Source organism: Amblyomma americanum, chromosome 2 (genome assembly GCF_052857255.1).
Source record: "Amblyomma americanum isolate KBUSLIRL-KWMA chromosome 2, ASM5285725v1, whole genome shotgun sequence".
NCBI classification, from domain to species: domain Eukaryota; kingdom Metazoa; phylum Arthropoda; class Arachnida; order Ixodida; family Ixodidae; genus Amblyomma; species Amblyomma americanum.
In genome coordinates, this window is record NC_135498.1 from 90,960,547 (window position 1) to 90,980,802 (window position 20,256).

The 20,256-nt window shown below is 47.7% G+C and overlaps 1 protein-coding gene across 1 annotated transcript in view; it reads right to left on the reverse strand.

Annotated features, from left to right (window-relative positions):
- The window catches only part of LOC144119870 (uncharacterized), a 64,856-nt gene that overhangs the window by 15,617 nt on the left and 28,983 nt on the right, over positions 1-20,256 (reverse strand). Inside the window, exon 5 of the mRNA XM_077652390.1 lies at positions 5,735-6,094. Coding sequence (XP_077508516.1) covers positions 5,735-6,094 — 360 coding nt within the window. The remainder of the gene's footprint in view (positions 1-5,734; positions 6,095-20,256) is intronic.

Sequence of the window (20,256 nt, forward strand, 5' to 3'; positions counted from 1 at the left end):
CTGCCTAGATTCATTTCACTGTGCCCGTATTACCGACGATTTGTCAAGAACTTTTTGTGCATCTCCGAGACTCTCACCAACCTCATAAAGAGAAACGTGCCACTTAAATGGGAAGTAATCGCATACGCTGGCCGTTCCTTGTCCAAGGCCGAGACTAACTATTCGACAACTGAGAAGGAATGTTTTGTCATCATCTGGGCCACGTCAACATTCCGCCCCTACCTGTACGGAGGACCGTTCAAGGTGGTCAGCGATCAGCACGCACTGAGCTGGCTAGTCAGTTTGAAGGACCGATCCGGCCGCCTCGCTTCATCGAGTCGACGCCTGCGGGAGTTTGACGTCACCGTCGTTTACAAATCCGGACGCAAGCACTCTGACGCCGACTGCCTGTCACAAGACCCCGTAGATGCACCACCGCCGGACCACGATGAGGACGCCTTCCTGAGACACATCAACTCTAGCTCTTTTGCACAGCAGCAAAGCTCAGACCCCGACCAAAAACGCCGCATCGAGTACTTGGAAGGCAAACTTTCTTCACTCCACGCTTAGTTCAAACGAGGAATGTCTTCGTTATGTGTACAGAATGGTGTCCTCATGAAGAACCCCAGCGAACAAAACAACCTTGCTGTTTGTTGTACCTGCAAGTCTGCGGGAAGTTCTTCAGGCTTCGCATGATCTGCCGACAGCAGGACATCTCAGATTTTCTCTCACCATCCGCCGTATTCGAGACAAGTATTACTGTCCCCGACTGTCGGCCGATGTCGCACATTATGTGAAAACCTGCTGCGATTGTCAGCGACGAAAGACTCCTTCCACCAAAAACACACTGAACCCCCCTCTAAGCCCTTTCAACAGATCGTCATGGACTTGCTTAGCTCTTTCCCGAAGTCAACGTCTCGAAATAAGTGGCTCATCATAGCGACTGACTACCTGACCCGCAACGCCGAGGCAAAAGCCCTACCGAACGGAACAGCAGCAGAAGCCGCCAAGTTTTCCGTAGCGTACATTCTTCTACGACACGGCACCCCGATCACGGACAGAGCAACAGCATTCACTGCGGAACTGACGCAAGCCATACCAGCCACCGAAGGACAACTGATTACCATCCGCTGACCAAAGGACTGACCGAGAACCCGATCAAAACCATCGCAGATATGCTCGCCATGTATGTCGATGCCGAACACAAGGCCTGGGACGTCATCCTGCCTTACGTCGTCTTCGAATACAACACCGCAGTGCCGGAGACCACCCAGATGACGCCTTTTAGGCTCGTCCATGGCAGGGAGGCCACGACCACGCTAGACGCCATGCTGCCCAACGTTGTTTAAGAAGAGAACGTCGACGTCGCCGCCTACCTTCAACGCGCAGAAGCAGCCTGAAGACATGCCCGATTAAGGATCAAAGGCCAGCAGCGGACCGACGCCAAGGGCTAGACCCTACGAAGACGCAACGCAGCATACAAGCCAGGCGACAAAGTCTGCGTTTGCATGGACTCCCATTCTCCGCCGCGGAAAGAGTGAGAAGCTTTTGCGCCGCTATTTCGGCCCGTACAAGTTTCCCCGTCGGCAAGGCGAACTGGGCTATGAAGTCGTTCCTGACGAAATGACTGCATCCTAGCGACGCCGTGTATGGCCAGAAGTTGTGCATGTCGTCCGTCTAAAGCCATATTATGCGCGCTAAAAATTAAGGACGCTGTGTTTCAACATTCGGTTTTATTTTGCACAATCCGTTTTGTTTCTAGTCGCCTTATGTTTTAAGCACCGGGTCGATGCTTATTTGAAAGGGGACAAATGCCACCAGTCTTTGTAGCGCTTGTTCTTTCTTTTAAGCTGCCGCCAGGGCCCTTTCTCACTTCCTGGATGCAAGATGCGACCAGATTTATCTCTATTGATCGCATCTAGGCGGGGCCGATTCTAACTCGTTCCAAAATGTTCTTTTAACTTTGCAATCTTTATCTCGAAAGTTCGCTATCAGCTTTAAATTGAGCACGGACGTTGGCGGCGCAATTCTGTTCGACGGCCGCAGAGCACGATTGTTGCTACGCCGCCTTGAAGTGATTCAGTCCACTGTGGGCGCAATTCAGCCCAAATGAAGAATTTTTAGACACCTTTTTAGCCGTCTTTCTGCTCTATGCACTGCAGTCACCACTTCGCGAAAATATAGACTAGTCTACAGGCAATACAAATTCTGTAGACATGTAGACAAACTATAGATTTAAGGCCATACACTCTAATAGACTTTTTTATACTGCGTACAGAGACTATGAATACACGAAAAGAAATATCTATTGGGGTGCAATACAGCATGTAATAAGTCCATAAAGAGCCTATAGGCCATTTCGATATGGGTCCCACGTGTCCAAAAGATCTGCAGGATCTTACTTTAATGTAGGCCTTAGGCATTAGCAGAAGACGAGCAGCAACAGGGCTACAGGTTTCGCGGAGTGGAGCCCGATACGTATGAGATTATGGATGAGTGGCAGTTTTTGTTATTTTTCTAGGAGGTGGTAACGAGGGAAACGACTATACGTGGAATTGACCATGCGATCACTCCAACATGCCGCCACCCAAAACGGCCTTGGGGAATAAGCAACGCATGACGCCTGCCAGGGCACTCACAGATCACGTGACATTATCTGGACTCAAAACAACTCAACTGACTGTGCCGGCGCGGAAAAGGGGATCTATCCTACAACGGCCACACTGATCACACAACAAGCACTTTTCGGACACCCAGCATCTAAAAAACCTTAGGTGCTGGCAGTAGAAAAAGAAATTTTTCATTCATCCTGCCCTCCTCTCTCATTTGTTTTTTTAAGATGCGGACTTTTAACAGAGCTGGCGGGCCAATGCGGTTGGCTCTTAATATTCCTCATTTGTTTCACGGACCAAAGCTTTCAGAGAGAAGTTACGATCAACCAGCGTCGTCGAACAGAAGTGTTGTACTAAGTTCTGTGGTCGCTGTGGCATTAAGACGAATTTTCGCTCTCATTGTAAGGTCTCGTCTGTCCTCTTTCATATAAACGCGAGTGTTGAATTCCGTCTGTCCTTTGGTCAGACACCTGTTGCAGACTTCTCACTGAAAATTTTCCGAGAGCGATCCGACAGCGTCCAGCTAGTTTGTGTTACCGATGGTGAAATGCTTCATACGTGATATCGAATATTTTTAGCTTCCTAGCGACGTCTACAGCTCAGTAATGTTTCTTAAGGTTAAAAAATGTAGAAACACCCTTCAGCACACCAGGTAAGCACTCCTTTCTAAGCTAAAGCAAATTAGGCTTGAAACGTACACGTGTTAGTGGCGAACATTGGCGGATGTCGAACAAGCAAGCTCTAAAAAGTGATTTGTTAAGCGCCACCCTGCACTATATAGGCGGAATGAGATGGTTTGATTCGATGACTGCCACGAGGTTTAGCTGAATAGTACAGCCAGTCATGAGGCTGCAGTCAGCAGAAATGCAAAGATGGGAACACAAGAAAAGAGAATAAAAATCAATAGTACCAAGCGACGCAACGAAGTAAAACATGCTCACGAGTGGCAAAGAGAGAATTCTCTGGCAATGAGGTTCGAGGGTAGTCTTCATGTTCCCACGAAAAAAAAAAAAAGAATCAGATCATGGTTAGGAAACTCGCTAAATCGTTATGTGAGCGCAGTAGATGTGATTTATTTCTGCAATTTAAGATGAACGCCCACTGACCTCATTAACTGCAACACTGAGTTCTAATATTTCAGCTTTGTAATATTACCACCTTATAAAATAGGGCCCAATTTTTCAATCAGCTAAGAGTACGTCAAGATACGGTCGATTCCTCACTTAGCTCAGGGTACAGTTCTGCGACGTTTAGTGTCCGGTTCACTGTTATTAGAAAATGTAGACATTTCATTTCGCATTTCTTCCGCCAACGCGGGAGAGAGAGACAAGCGTTGAGGCAGACCGCAGCCAATACAACCACTCCCAAAAAACAACTCCACACTTCATAACAAGTTACTACAACCGGCTGCAAACACATCAGCATTAAAAGGTAAGCATGTACCAAGTTACTAAACACTCCTAAAGACGCCGGCATTTCGCACCACTCCACCTGGGTGTTCAACACAACTGCACACTTAAGGTGAACTTTAAGGCTCCACCTTCTTTAGCCTAGTCAGCCCCCAGCTTCACGCATTGTTGAGGTCACCCTAACCACGTCCGGATGCCCCATTGGACGCCTGCACGCTACACTGTATAAAAAAATGTCCTCGGAAAAGCGACAACGGAAAAAAGGCCCCAGAGGGAACAGCTTGCAGTAAAAAGTGGCCCAAGAGAAAAACTAAACTCTACTTCATAAGACAGTGCAAAGAGTGAAAACCGAATTGTATTAAAACAGTGCGAAGAAAACCTCCAGTTGGTGTTAAATCCAGAAAAAAAAAGCTTGCAGTAAACAATGGCCCCAAGAGAAAAAATAAACTCAAGTTCACAAGATAGGGACAAGAGTGAAAACCAAGTTGTGTTCAAAAAGCGAAACGAAAACATTCAGTTGCTGCTGCTCCACTAATGGGCTAGATACATGAATTCTGGAGACGGCGTTCGACGGCTGAGCAGCACGGTTGCTGTTGCTGTGAACATTGCTTCTCCAAAACGCAAGGCATCTATCGCCTTCCACAGTGTTGGGCAGCTGTAACCTACCACGTTTCTCAGCCTCCTGTTCCAGGCTATGAAACGGTTGTTCATCCGGTGACCTTCGTGTAATATGACCGTGTAGGCATTCCCCGCCGTAAGAGATTATGTGAGAGGCGTTCCTCTCAGAGTTATCAGCTAGCTTTCTGTTTTTGCTCGTGTATGGATTCCGGAAACATACGTTCTATCAAAATAGCCCGCTCTAACTGTGCAGCTGCTGGCATGTTTGTTTTTTTTTTCAGTTGTGCAATGACGCGCAGAATAATCGATCCCAGGACAAGACCCCAGAAGCGATTGGGAATACTGCAAATTTCTGCAAGTTGCAACTACATGTTGATTGCTGTTGCACTGCAATGAAAGCACTGCTGTGTATTCATTCACACTCACTATCACCCTTTGCGAATGAATGCGGGATTTTTTAGTCCTTCCGATAGCCTGCATTACTGTTCCCTTGGCTTAATAATTATATCTCAGTTTTGGAATATCATTCTCAATGGTGTGCCAGGAAGTACAGCAACAAAAGTTCCTTCAGCTGGCCCCCTGTTGAAAAAAAGCGTCCTGACAATCCATTACAGTGGTACCCGCAACGTCAACATAAGAGCGCCGAAAACAGATTCAGGTGTGCCAGGGCGGGCGTGAAGCGCTACTACCATCGTGCAGCTGTGTGGTGAAATGCGGCAGCACCCTGCAATTCCCCTTCCGGCCAGTGCCCGGGCCTTGTCGGAGCGTGATGGCCACATGGGCACTGACACAAGACGGAGGGAATCGGGCATGTTGGGATACCACCTGCGTGTGCAAAAGCAAGCGCGGGAGCCAGAGACACGGGAGAAGAGGAGGAGTTTCGTACGGAGGATGTGATCCCAATCCGCCACATAGGAAACCCTATCTCCAGAAACCGTAATGCTGTCGGTTCGCCATGCCGTATTTGTGCGCCTTTTTCCTGTAAATAGTGTACATAAAGTAGCTTATGTTCATCACGCTCTCAACTTCTTTGGCCGGTTTGCTCGTGCGTCGAAGTTGCGCCTGCCGACAGCCAGAAATCTCGGACGCGGAGTACTGTACTTTGCTAGCACCTACCCACACATCGTAAAACTCCGAAGGGTGCCGCGTAAGCACGAGCCTGCGCTCGAAAGTCACCAGCGGCTGTAGGCGGAATATGAAGGCGATGTGCAGCAGCCGATCGACAGGATCTTCTTCCGCGTCGTACACCGTGTCAACCGGATGCAGCTTAAAGCCGTGCAGCAAGTCAGCGAGGTACGTTTGGCCCTCCTCGAGCGACGCTGCATACCGGTAGCAGGCCTGCTTCAGCTTGTCTGTCCCCGAGTACCGTTTCGCGCTCAGCAAGTGGCCGCCGGCTGGACTCTGTTGACTCCACAATGACGCTGCTCCGGAAGGGGTTCCGAGCTCAGGTGACCCCGTCATATTGCTCGCTGCCTCCTGCGGTTGTTGACGGATAACCACATTCAAGAGCCGTTGACACGGCCTGGATATTTTGACAGATTCATGACACGGGTTTGTTTTGTATCTTTTCTCTCGGCGGTTACGACAAAAAGACAGGAAAGCGTGCGGCAACATTTAAATAATAACTAAGCGAACTCGTCGAAACAAACTCGAGAGTGAAATACTTACGCGAAGCGCCGTGTAGAACACTCAGGGAACACGCGGTGACAACCGTTATCCGGTAAGGAGACGCTATTTTGTTTCCTATCAATGGCCAGTCCTCTCGTATGTGCGCAGAGCCGGTAAATTTTCGGCTGAAAGGATACTTATATGGCAGACAATTCTGATGGATGATTTCTTTTTCAGACAGTCGAAAATGCGGCCTTTCGAATTTACATTTCGTTGCGCAAAATAAAGCCTGTGAAAAAAAAATGGTACAGTCGCCATGACCAGAGGATTCCAAGGAACTTTACCGGTCAAGCACCACAATATCGACAGCGTCTTTTCTGAGGCCATGTCAGGCAGACTTACGACCAGTCAATGTGCGGGAGCAGTGTAGATACACATATTCTGATAAAAAATAAAGGCCTGTACATCCGTCTGTCCAGAAAGACTTGACAGTCCTCATGGATGTCTTGGATTTCGGGCTTGTAAAGTCCAGATTAACAGAACAGTACAGACCAAAAAGACAAGTCTGCCGGTCTGGCGGCGTAAGGAGAGAACAGAAAAATTGCACGAACGGTCACAGAAATAATATTGTGAAGGAAGGCCAGGCCGAGATGGCAGGACGTTTGTGGATGAAGCATGAAGGAGCTAGACACCGCAGAGGACACGGGACAGAGCGGTGTCCGTGTCCGCTGCGGTGTCTACCTTCTTCATGTCTCACCAACTGGCCTACACATCTACCCTCCTAAGTTATGTGGATGAAGGCTGGGCCGAGACGGCAAGACGGCCGTGCCTGGCGTTTATTCCAATGGCGGACCCGAGGCGCGTGCCATAGGCGGAGCCGCGGGATCATGATGGTATGTACAAGTGAAAGAAGACGATCCCTGGAAGGCTCGCGCACACAATCTACCCGGGTGGTCGAAAGCGGCCATCCTTGCCGCTTCTAAGCAACCGATGCTGCGTGGCACACAATCGATTTCAAACGGAAAATGTAGACAATTTCAGCAAGACGGTGGCGTCAATAGGCGGAGGGAACAACTGGTGTAACACTGTAATCACTGGGTAAGTTCGATTGATTACCAGGAACCAAGGTAGTGGTGGAGAAATTTGTCACTAAAGCCAGGTGTGCGAAGTGGTGTGAAAAGGAGTACTTCGTCACCTGGTCGGAAAGAGACCACACGATGAGTAGAATCGTAGCGACTCTTGCGGTCTTCCTGGCAGGCTTCAGTGTTGAGGCGATTAAGGTGACGGCATCTGGCCACACAGGATACGAACTGGGCAGGTACCGAAGTGGAGGCATACTCAGGCGTAAAGAAGAAAGAACTGACCAGAATTGTGGTGGGAGGACGGCCGTAAACGAGAAAGAACGGAGAGTAACGGGTAGTCCGCTGCATTTCTGTATTATAGGCGAAAGTGACGAACGGTAGAATAGTGCCCCAATTGCGATGATTCAGTGTCACGTACATGGAGATCCTATCCGAAAGAGTGCGACGAAAACGCTCAGTTAGACCGTTTGTTTGGGGATGGTAGCTTGAGATTGTCTTATGAAGGGTGGATGATGCGTGAAGAACTTCGGCAACGGCTGTCGATAAGACAGTCTTCCCGCAGCCACTTCGGAGCAGCCGGGAAGCACCCTGCCGAAATGCAATAGATCGCAAAAACAAATTTGCAACCTCTTGATCCGAGCCAGTGGGCACGGGTTCTGTCTCGGCGTATCGCGTAAGGTGGTTGACATCTGTGATGACCCAATGTTAACCTCGATCGGAGAGAGGCAGGGGACCATATATGTCGATGCCGACGACTTCGAACGACGTGGAGGGACAGTGAAGCGGTTGTAGTAGGCCAGCAGGTGGAGAAGTCGGCCGTTTGCGACGTTGACACAGGAGGCAGGAAGCGACGTATTTAGCAACGCTGCAGGATAGGCCAGGCCAAAAGAAACGTCGCTTCACGCGGTCGTAGGTTTTTCGGAAACCCGGGTGACCGGCAGTAGCGTCATCGTGGAGAGCCGCAAGGATACGGGAGCGAAGCACCCGCGGCACGACTGGGATTCAGCGCGTTCCATCGAGGCAATATAAGCAGCGGCGTAGAATGCCATCTTCGAGCTTGAAGTTGCGTAGCTGTCGGCGAAGCCGGGCATTTGGCGGTCGATGATGGATCGGCAGTAGGCGTCAGCTAGTTGCTGCGAGCGGAGAGCGTGGTTGTTGTCGGAGTCATCAAAACAAACTGATGTGATGTGCGTTGGAGACGGTCGGCTCTGGTCAGAGGAGGAAAGGCATTTCGTCGAAAAACAGCAGGCTGATTCCGAAAGTGGGCAGCGAGAAAGCGCGTCAGCGTCCTGGTGGTGGCAGCCCGGTTTATAAAGGATGTCGAAGTGGTACTTTTATAGGCGTGGAATCCAACGGCCAAGTCGTCCTGTCAAATTTTTTAGCGAAACCAGCCACCAAAGAGCATGGTGATCGGTCACAACTGTGAAGTGGCGACCGTACAGGTAACGGCGGAATTTTTGGACTGCCCAGACCTCTGACTGCTAAACATTCTTGCTCGGTAATGGTATAACTTTTTTCTGCTGGAGTCAGGGTTCGACTGGCGAACGCAATCACTTTCTCATGCGAAGTTGCGTCGCGCTGCAGAAGTACAGCGCCGAGACCGTGACCACTGGCATCGGTATGCAGGATAGTTGGAGCGGTGTCATTGAAGTGGCCAAGGACAGGGTCCGATGTGAGGGCGTGCTTGAGGTTGTTAAAAGCAGTGTCGCACTGGTCAGTCCACACGAAAGTGCTGTGCGCTTTAAGTAGTTTATGAAGTGGAACAGCAATAGTTGCGAAATTTCTAATAAAACGCCGGAAATAGGACGCCTGGCCAAGAAAGCTGCGAAAATCCGCAGTCCGTTGAGGACGAGCAAAGTTCAGGACCACGATGATTTTTTCAGGGTCTAAACGAATGCAGTCATGGCTAACGAGGTGTCCAAAATTTTAATTTCTTTCTGTGCAAAGTGGCACTCTTGGTGAAAGTGGCACTCTTGGTGTTCAGCTGAAGGCCCGCTGAAGCGAGGCACGTGAGAACCTCTTTCAGGCGTGTGAGATGGTCTTGAAAAGTTGAGGAAAAGATAACAATGTCATCCAAGTAACACAAGCAGGTTCTCCACTTCAGACCACGAAGTACAGTATCGATCATTCTTTCAAATGTGGCTGGTGCGTTACAGAGGCCGAAGGGCATAACATTAAATTCGTAAAGTCCATCGGCAGTTGTGAAAGCAGTCTTTCCTTTGTTGGCTTCGTGCATAGGTATTTGTCAATAACCTGAGCGTAAATCCAAGGTCGAGAAATAATTGGCGTCTTGGAGAGAGTCAAGGGTGTCATCAATTCGTGGCATGGGGTCGACATCTTTGCGGGAAATTTTTTTGAGCGCACGGTAGTCAACACAAAATAGTACCGAGCCGTCTTTTTTTATAACCAACACTACTGGTGAGGACCATGGGCTTGTTTAGGGACGGATAATATTGCGGTGTAGCATATCATGGATATTTTCTTCAATGACTCGGAGAGAGAAACCCGATAAGGCCATCGCCGTACGATCGAGTTTCCTTCGGTAAAGATGCGGTGTTGTGCAACAGTAGTCCGTCCCAGTGGTGGGGAAGTTGCATCGAAAATGGCTTGGTGATTGCGAAGCAACGTGAGCAATTCTTGGCGTTGATGCGGCGGGAGGTTCGGATTAATTTTCTTTGATAGAACAGTGGGAGAGAAATCTGAGGAAACAGGTTGCTGATGCAGAGGGGTGGTGAGCACCATCAGGGACATAGGTTGAGCATCCCCTACGCAAGGGAGGGAAGTTCGTTTAGGCAGCACGAGGGATTCGCGTGAAGCGCTCATGGCTGCTACGATGGCTGAGCCGCCGCAGCACCGGACAATACTTGACGGGAAGGCAATTCCGCGCGCAAAATAACGATGAGATGGTGCGATGAGTACGTCCCCATCAGTGATGCGGTCGGAAACAACGGTAAGGAGTTTTTCGCACTGAGGAGGCAAAACTATCAGCTGCGGCAGTGAGGGGATGATGTCGGTCGGAAGAATCAAATGAAAAATCACTGTTTGTCATATGGATGACACGGTCGCCACAAGAAATTAACGCTGAAGCTGATGACAAGAAATTCCATCCAAAAATCATCAGATGCGCACAAGGTGAGAGCATAGCAAACTACAAAAGGTGGCGGACACCGTCAATAACAACGCGCACAGTGCACTTCGCGGAAGGGCACAGTGTGGCATCATTTGCTCCACGAAGTTTATGCCCACTATATGATGTCGATACTTTCCGCAAATGGCAGCACAAATCAGCGTGAATAACCAAAATTGCAGCCCCTGTGTCAATGAAAGCTTCGACAGGTAATCCTTGCACTAAAACAGAAATCATATTGAACGGGAGGTCTGGAGGACTTTTGGTGAGTTCGCAATGTGCAGTTTCACCCCCAGAAACTCATCACCCAGTTTTCCGAGTGACGGACAGGGAGGGCTGTTGCGGGTCGGAGTGGGGACACGGACCGGCGATATGGAGATGGGAACCGGCGTCGGGAAACATGGGCCCCACTAGGTGCAGACGAGGGTAAAGGCGACGGAGAGAATCGGCGAGGCGGGCTGGAAGAAGGCCGCCGTTGATAATAGGAAGAAAGTGATAGCTCACTCTCGAAGGCGGCGTAACCACGGCGCTCGTTCTGAAGGCGTCGACGACAAAAGCGGAAGATATGTCCTCTGATTCCACAGTAGTAGCACAGTGGCCGGGAGGAGCGCCAAGGTGCGTAATAGGATGGCGCAGCTTGAGGCGTCGCCATTGCGTTGATGTGGTTGTATGTCGGTGCCGGTCGGGGTGGCTGGACCAAGGGAGGGGATGATGCAGCGACTTGAGCGTAAGTCGGCGCTGGGCGGGGAGCAGGAGGGTCGGATGCGATAGGGCAGGTTATTGTTGCCAACTCTTCTTTGATGATGTTAGGGAGACCAGCGTCATTAGAAGGAGCGGCAGAATGATAGCACCCGTGGCGGCAGAAAGGGCTGAGGACTTGGAGCTCTTCGCGGATGATCACTCGAATCAGTGTTCGCAGATCGAGGTCAGCAGAGGTCAAGGCCGTTGCGAGGCCGGGCTGCAAGCTTGTTTTGTTCTGATTTATTCTTCGAATTCAGTTTATGCGTTGCTTATTCCCTCTACCGCTGTGTGGGCTTCTGGAGTCCGTGGATGGGCGGTGGAGGGACGAGGTGCGGTGGAGATGCGGCTGGAAGAGGGAAGGTGGGCAGTTCCGTGGCTACGGGGCTGCATGGCGAGGTGGGTGTTGGGGGCTCCTCCTCGAGGGTGCAGGCTTCATTCGCCGCGGCTTCACATGCCTATTTTTGACTCCTCACACACCTCCGTGCGGAGGCGAAGTTTCTAATGCTTCTAACGCACTAAAAGAGTATGAAATACATGAGGTTGCAACAGCTCAGAACCTTAACGAAAACTGATTAGTTAACTACAACTCAAGAAAAGTTGCGGCAAATACCCCTCAAAGAAGGCTATCCTGCCGATGGCGTCGACAAATTGTCATGATGTGGTGATTAAGCTCATTTCACGAAGGCACCTGCCAGTCATAAATGTTTTCAGGCTATAGGGAATTGACCGCGACTTAATGAAAACCGGTAGCCGTAGTTGGCTGGATGGTTTCCTCTGAGGAGCATTCGCCACAGCGGTCTGGAGTTGTATTCGAATATAGCAGTTTGTGGGCAAATGGGGCACAGGCGTTCCACATATGAAGCAGTCCCACATATGATGTGCTGCCACCTATCTTAAGGTTTCGATACTCAATTCAAAAATCCTTTCAGCCGTGTCGATTAGATGATGTAGTGAGTAGGAACTTTGAAACTTCGTTTTTTTTTCTATACACGTTGCTAGTTCAAGCTTATATGCGACCGCGCAAAAAGCGAACCAACAAGCCCGCTAAGTTATTCCTTTTTTTTTTGCATAGGGAACCGCAACTCTTGATCACAGCTTGCATTGAAAAGAAAAATAATAATAAGGTATCACTTCTTTTTCACCAAGCATGATAATACTTTCACATTTAGATAAGCGTAATGGCTGATTTGTGACCGGTAATTTTCAAATATCGTATGTTGAGTTTGTTCTCCGGAGCCACCTCATCAATGGCCAGCCATTCAGAACCATCTGTAGTAACAAGCCCTTCTGAATTAAGAAGGAGGGTAAAGAAATAAAAAGTGGCCAAAAATTATAGGCTTCTCAGATCAAGTTCCGTTCACCAGCAAAACCACACCCCTGTGAAAGTTAAACAAAGGCGCAAATGCCGCTGGTGTTCCGTGACGGAGAAACTTGTGCGAACTACTTAACATCAAGCGAACAAGTTCATGAAGTCAATGGAAACTAACCGAGTCTGGTAACCCGTGTGAGTCAATGGGACAACCACATTCCGCTTTCCTTGCCCCATCTAGTGCCAATAAAACAAATATGTCCCAATTTTTTATATTGTACTATTCGTAATAAATTTGTTAAATTTGTTGAGTACTATTGATGTGCACTTTATCTGCAGTTGCAAATTTCATTATTTTTGAGAAAATATACGCTGCCCGATAAAGGGACAATCAGGATTGGACAAGGAATGTATAAGAATTTTCCTGCCGTGTTCTCTGGTACCTGTGCACGGGTATTAATTAATAGCCTAAATATGCCCAATTAAAGTGATGCCAGCCAGAGTCCACATTCAAAGCGATTCCGATTGAATTCATCAATGTAGAGTAAAATCTTGCATAGGAACAGCAAAGGAAAATGAAGAAGTAGCGTTGTCTGACACTCAGGTACTGGAATAAAAATACTGGTGAGCATGCTGATAACCAGAATAGGAAACCAGAAAGTAGACGAAACGTTAGGTGGTAGGGAGAGTGCGTCATCTACAAAAATTGACAATTTTCATAGGAATGAGGCCGACTGTGGACTACTCTGTGATAGGTAAAAGTGAAATCCGAAAAAAATCGCTCTATGAAAACTCCAAAGGAAGTGTCCTGCTGCTTCAAGCTAGATAGAGCTGTCTTTGTAGCGTTGAAATGGAATTATAAAAACAAGCACCACGCACTGACTAATGTGCAGTGTGTGGTGAGCTTCCAGAGAGGAACGTATTTTGTCTGTATACATACTTTCTTAGTCTTGAAGAATAATGAAGGCAGCATTAGTGCGTCCGCGGTAATGTCCGCAATAAAAACGGTTAGAAGGTCATGGCTTAAAATGAAGCAGAATTGATTAAGGAAGAATTTTAGAAGCCGCATTCGGCACAACCGAAAGTTATTTGAACATTTTGCTTTAACAAAGGAGGAACTTGAAGTTATAAAATTTTTGAGGCCCGATGTAAACAACCACAGCCCCGTATCCAGCAAGACTCTCTCTCTCTTCCCATGCATTCATATCAGAGAATGCTCAGCAGGACAGCCTAGCGGCGCCTTTCGCACTTACATAAAGTTGCAAGGATGGATTTCTATCTTTAGCTTCCTTATCGGTCGCACTTCATGCAACGTTCGCTCTGCGCGGCCAAGAGTACTAGACAGCAGTAGTCGTCCACTTTGAAGACGGGACATCATTGGAAAGCAAGCAGTGGACTTCGAGATGAGGAGCCTGAGCTGGAATGCGATTCAGTGCCCTTAACCGGCAGTAAGCAAAGGCGGCCGAATATGTAGTAAAGTACGAAAAAAAAAGCAAGAGAATGATGACATGGCCGAGTCCAGTGACTGCGGCTAGCGACATCCGTAACTTTTCGCAGAATGTGCGCACCCTGTCGTCAAAATGCGACTCTTGTGGAGCACCGAAGAAATGCTGTGAAAGATTCCATAACAGCATAACACGGAACTCCCATTTGCGTTAACTCTATTGAAGTGAGAAACGCAGTATCAGAAACTTAATCTGCGCACAGAGGACTACATCGCGGTGCAGCTATCAATTTTGAGGTACAATCTACACATTCAGCCTAACACTAGCCAAACCAAAAACAAAGGCTCGTTTTCCCGGCATTCCCGCGGTGGACGCAGTGCTCTTTAAGAAACTCGCGTATACGGAGGCATCGTTCCCTCAATGTAATATTTAGAAACTCTACGATCTCACCATGTCGTGACTTCGTTCCATGTGGCTGCTCACCTTTTTACTTTTTAAGGCCCCAAAACCACACGCGCACACGCACACACACACGCACAAGAGAAGAGTACGAGACAGAGCGCGTGTGTGCGTGTGTGTGGTTTTGGCGCCGTGAAAAGTACAATGATCAATCGCCAACTAGCCCAACAAGAAGTTCTCTTATGCTCGCCTATTATCAGCGTTAATTTCGACTGCTCCTTCACTTTTTGTCCTGCTGCTAGGTTCTCATTAGCTGCGTGTGCGCGCTTGTTTGTTGCCATACTAGCCGCAGTTGAAGTCCTACGGTTTTGACGCTGCCGCCTTCGGAAAGACGGTGTGGTTCGAGATGAATAGCGCGAAGTAAACGTAGAAATTCTACTCTGTAGAAACGTTTTGAAGTGAGAACTGCTCAGCTGGCATCGCATGGCAACGATAGGGTGCTACAGCCGCTTTGGTACACTGGTGTGACTTTGCCACTAAGCTCCTCTACACGCCAGAAGGTGTCTTATAACGTCTGTGTGGGAAGTGTGAGATGTGGCTATCGGATGATCGCTTAGTAGTTCGTACGAATGTGATATATGTTAATTTTTTGCTACCTGCAATGACACTGAATGATTGTGCCTTGGGTTCACTGTAATTAGTACAATACTGCATGAGAACTATTTGTGTTCATTGTGAAGAAACGCTATAATCGCCGTGCCTTTGGCAGTGGTTTGAGGTATGAAGATTCTCATATCTCTCTAAATATTGGCCACTGCTTTCATAATAGAGACGTGTCTAGCCCTGTCCCTTGCAAATACGAAGCGAATGCTGCCTGGAACGTTAGCGCAACTTACACGTCACTGAGTTATAAAAACGTTGACTGAAGATTGTTTTGTGCTCATTGAGCTTTTCATATGTTACGATGATGTGATACCACCATCTTATTGTCATACATAACACTAGAGAGTGCTGTGTGTCACATGTAATGGTGTTTGCAAAATTCCCTTGGAAAAATATCGCATGCCTACATGTTATTTCTATTTGTGTTAGGGACAGAGCAGTCTTCAATGAGGCAAGTACTTGTTCTCAAATCTTCCGGGGTTATCTCCTGGAGCTAGTGTTTCCTTGAACGTTTCCTGCGACTGCATTTGTTTATTCGCCGGTGCCTTCCTTTGCTTTCTGATTCTATGAGCGCTTGATTTCGTTTCATCTGGTCTGCATAGCTTTTGCCTGTATTGACGAATATATCTGTCGTTCATGTGTTCTAAAAGGCAGCCCTAATTTCACCGCAAGAAGAAGCGCAATTTACAGCGTGCAACTAGCTAATTCTATGCTCGTGCTGAGTTAAAACTTCTCTCGTGTTCACAAACCGTTTGTTGTGCAACTATTCCGAGTCGTGTGTTTTGTGGTTTCCAAACAATAAATCATTACTTTAGTTAAAAATTTATACTATTCTCTCTTTTTTTTTCAGCTAAGCTCAATCGGCGCAACTCTGTAAAGCCAATTGGTAGCAAACTCGTGTGCTCAAGCACGGTTCTTAGACAAGAAGCTATAACTGCAATTCTGGTGCATAAAGACAAATACTTGAGCCTGTTGTTACGTTAACACCCTGAACTTCAGTGCGACACACAAGGCACAAAAGAAAGGAGAAGACACAACGAGCACGATCTTCTTAAGATAGCGTCGGGAGTCTCCGCTCATAGTATCATCTTTCTTCGTCTTCGTCTTCGTCTCGTGCGCCGGGTTGAACGTCGAAACGTTCGAGGAATTGACTCTTCCGCCAAAAATCACATGATTATTACTTCACCTTGTTTTTTCAATTATGACGTCATTATTTTGTAAGAAGGCGCTCGCTCCGCACCATAAGTAACATTATTTTGACCGTATGAACTTCTATGGAAGCTACGTTACCACTCTACATCTGCACTGTCGAAGGCGGATCTACGCAAGCACTCTTACAATGCTGTTAAATTTGGAACTAGAACTGACCTGATGAAAAAATGTAGTGCTTTCTACACCGGCAGATATTTGGCGCAGCCGTTCTCTCGCATCCGAGCAGCAGAATTGGGCAGCCTCATGAGGTTTCAACCTCATGAGGTCGACCTCAACCGAAAAATGACCTCAGCCACACGTCGTGAGGTGAGGTTGAGGTGAGGTCGGTGACGGCTCGAAATTTTGTGAGTGAGGTCAGCAAATCAGACCTCAACCCCACGAGTGAGTTTTGGGTTGAGAGAGGTCGCCATACAGTGGGGTCGAAATTTTGAGGTCGAGACTTTTGGCAATTGCAGGTCTTACTCTGATGAGTGTCGCTTACAAAGCGGAGTTGCAGCGAATCACCGCAGTGTTCATGCAATGACGCTTGGTGTTCGGTTTGCCCTGTTTGGACAACCGGATGCCACAGTACCCTTTCAGCTTTTGGTGCTGCGCCGTTACGTTCGTTCAGCCCAAGCCTACAGGAAGACGCACCCCTCTGGTCTTCCCGGAAGGAGTGTTACTGTCACAGCACGCCGCTCCCTCTCTCCCTTGCCCCGCTGACGTAGCACCCGGCTGCCTTCCGGTCGGCTCAAACTCCCGGGAGCGCGCAAAGAACGTAGCTCACGTTGACCCGCGGTAGCTTTGTTTGATGCCGCAAACAAATAAGTTCAGTCCAACGAGCACACAATAAATTCGTCGCAGCGCAGATGGCCCCAAGCAAGACTGCTTCATGTTCATGCTTGTTGCCGGCGCTGACGTCATGGCTCTTGCCTTGAAGTCGAATTAATGAGATCCCGCTGTACATTACAAGCTGTCTTAACAGAAACTGGAGGGGTCAGCACAGGCGAGAAAATGTGATTCAGGTGGTTCCTAACAAGGACACCTGCTGATTTGATTAAAAAAGCACGAAGCCAAAAAAACCTGTACACCGTCGAAGCTTTTCATCGGTGACTTTCCCTTTTAAATCTCACACTAATTCTGTATATTCCCGTTCCGTAATGCAAGCAGATGTCCATATAATTTCAATATTTTATCCTTTCGAATAACCTCTCTTTTGTTCTCCGGTTCCCTGTTCCTTCTCAGAAATCGACATATGATGTCAGAATACCGCAGCACGGGGCGAGCGTACCAGCATCGCGGTGTTACAGCCGTAAAATATGCAAACTATAATGAATGTACGGCGATGTGGTAGCGGATTCCATTCCCTTTATTTTAAATGAAGATGTGCGGATGCAACTGATTACTAGCTCTCGCTGTGCTGCGGAGTCACTGTTCCAAACCTTCTGATATGACGTTTAATGGGGCACACTGTTGTTCCCTTTTGTTTTCACGCGACAGCGTTAAGGGTCCTCGTGTCGCTGAAAAGCCGGTGTCGTCGGCCTCGGCGCCGTTCGCCGTGAGCGAAAAATCCCTCCTCTCCCTCCTCCTCTCCCTCCTCCTCCTCCTACTCGCAATGTACGCCACTGCCCCAACAGATGGCGCGCGACTGCAGCGCCTCCTAAAACCCCTTGATAATTTGAAAGCAGCGACACTCTCCTCCGCGCCGCGCTTTCCTCCTCGATTATCCTCGCGCGGCGGCTGTGAGCTCTGCGCACGACACGCTTTTTCTCCTTGGCGCCCGCCGGCCGACCGCAGCAGTGAGCGAAGCGCGTATTTTTGGCCTAGCTCTGTGCTCCAGGAGCGCACAAAATCTTTGAAAAATTGCAAGAAAAACATTGAGAATGCCGAAAGTAACGTTCATGAAGAAAATGGTTTTGTTCTTAGAACTGTGTGAATGGGAAATACTGACGTATACAAAGCCATCAGGCGAGCTCGGTACTGCAGACATTTAAGTCACATGATATGGTGTTTTAGTTTGTGCTCCTATTTTGTACTGCCTCTGACTTTGTGTTTATTTTTTTAGAGCGTGAACTCTGTCGATGCAGTAAAACTTCGGAAAACGACCCGGGCTGGTGCTCTGAACTTCAAGATCAGAGGTCAAAGCGGGACTTAGTCTGTTTCGCTACTGTCAAGCTATGAGTCTAGGCATAGTATATATCAAGTGGTAAACCGTGAGTATTGATCACTGGTTAATTATATACTTATTATGGCTAATTACTGGAAGCCAAATTAATTGATATTTAGTAAATTGCAATTACAACCCAAATTTGCGCTGCAGCATCGAGTCATATACAGTTGGAAAACTTAGGCCAACTGTAATGGCACCGTGCTAGTCAGCGATCCACATTAATCTGCGTTAACTAGTTAATTTGCAACAAAACCAAACAATGAGCTAGACGATGAAGTCGTATACCTTGCGACAGGAACAGCGCAGCACAAGACAAAGAAGGGACAGGAGAGACACGACGCTTTGTCTCGTGCTGCGCTCTTCCTGCCGTAAAACCATGCACCAACCAGCCCAACTTTCCACCTTGCTAAAGTCATATACCGTTGAAAAGCTTAGGATGAATGCAAATGCTCTGAATTAGTTTGCGATACCTATTAATTAGCGTTATTGAGCTATATGCAAACAAAACCACCCTTTGCATTGTAGTATCGAGCCATATACCTTTCGAAAGCTTAGGTTCAGTGCAAATGAGGTGTGCTAGTTATCGGCCCAAATTAATTAGTGCTGAATATTTAACTGCAGTTAAATCCTAAATTTGCACTATAGATGAAAAACTAAGGGCAAGCGTAAACGCGTTATGCTAGCTGGCCAAACTTAAAGAAAAACCTCATAAAAACAGAGCTAACATTCTAACTAGGCTTAACACGAACTGCTTCGAAATGTTTTTCTTTGCTTTTGCATTTAATTGCGCACTTTCAATGCGATCAAGGAGCGCGGAAAACCATTCATCGAACATTATTAGGCACTGGTGCCAAGGAAGCGTAAGAGTATACTTGGTATACCTATGAGAGAACACATTGTTATCTCTAGGCAAGATGAATGCCTCTCGATAATGTAATATTATAATTGACACTGAAATTTCGTTCCAATATGTAGTAGGGGATCTAAAGCTGGTATTTTGATTAGGCATCATCTAAAATGTATCATTAAAGAAAATGAGAGCATGGTCAGCAGGATGATTTATTTTCGCGCACGCAAAAGAACCTTGATTGACAAGATACGCGTAAAAGACGGCAGTATCACAAAATATTCAGCATCCACGCTAGTGTAGATATATGTGCTATGCAGCATTGATGACAGTTGAGAAAAACATAATCAAGGAAATACAACAGTGGTGTATATCATAGCCCAAATCAACATCACTTTGTACATCTATGCAGCAGTTTCATGCAAGCGAAAGTTAATTGACAATGGGATCTTAGGCTAAAAGACTGTCTGTTAAAAATTGCCTATTTGTTGTTATAAATACGGCGCTACAGGTGCAAGAACTAGCACGCTTTGAGCCCAGTCGCCATTTCCAGAGAAGATGCAATGCGCGGATGCTTTGGAGATTCGTTCCGTTCTGGCCTCGCATGCAAAATAACCTAAAAACGAAGCAGCAAACTACCCTCGAATGATGCCTTCCAAACAACGGTGTCAACCACTTTTTAGGACGTCGTGGTTAATCCTTAAAATGAGTTGCCGGGCGAGTTGGTATTCCATGCTTACATTCACAGCGCAAAGACGAACACGGACACGAGGGGAGACACCACAAAGTACCGACCTCAACAACGTGAAAATCCCCCAACGAGAATATATATGGTATCATTAATACCGCATAACCATTATCAGGCCGCTTGCTGCTGTTGTACGCGCAACAGCACGCCATAGCGTTTTCACACTGCAATAAAAGCACGGCGCTGTAATATTCGCTCGCCGACCGTAGGAGCAAAATGGAGCAGAGGAAAAATTAAAACGCAAGCAATACGCCGGACCTGCGCTTTTCCAAGGGCAACGGCATGGAGACCAATCGTCGTTCAGGAAA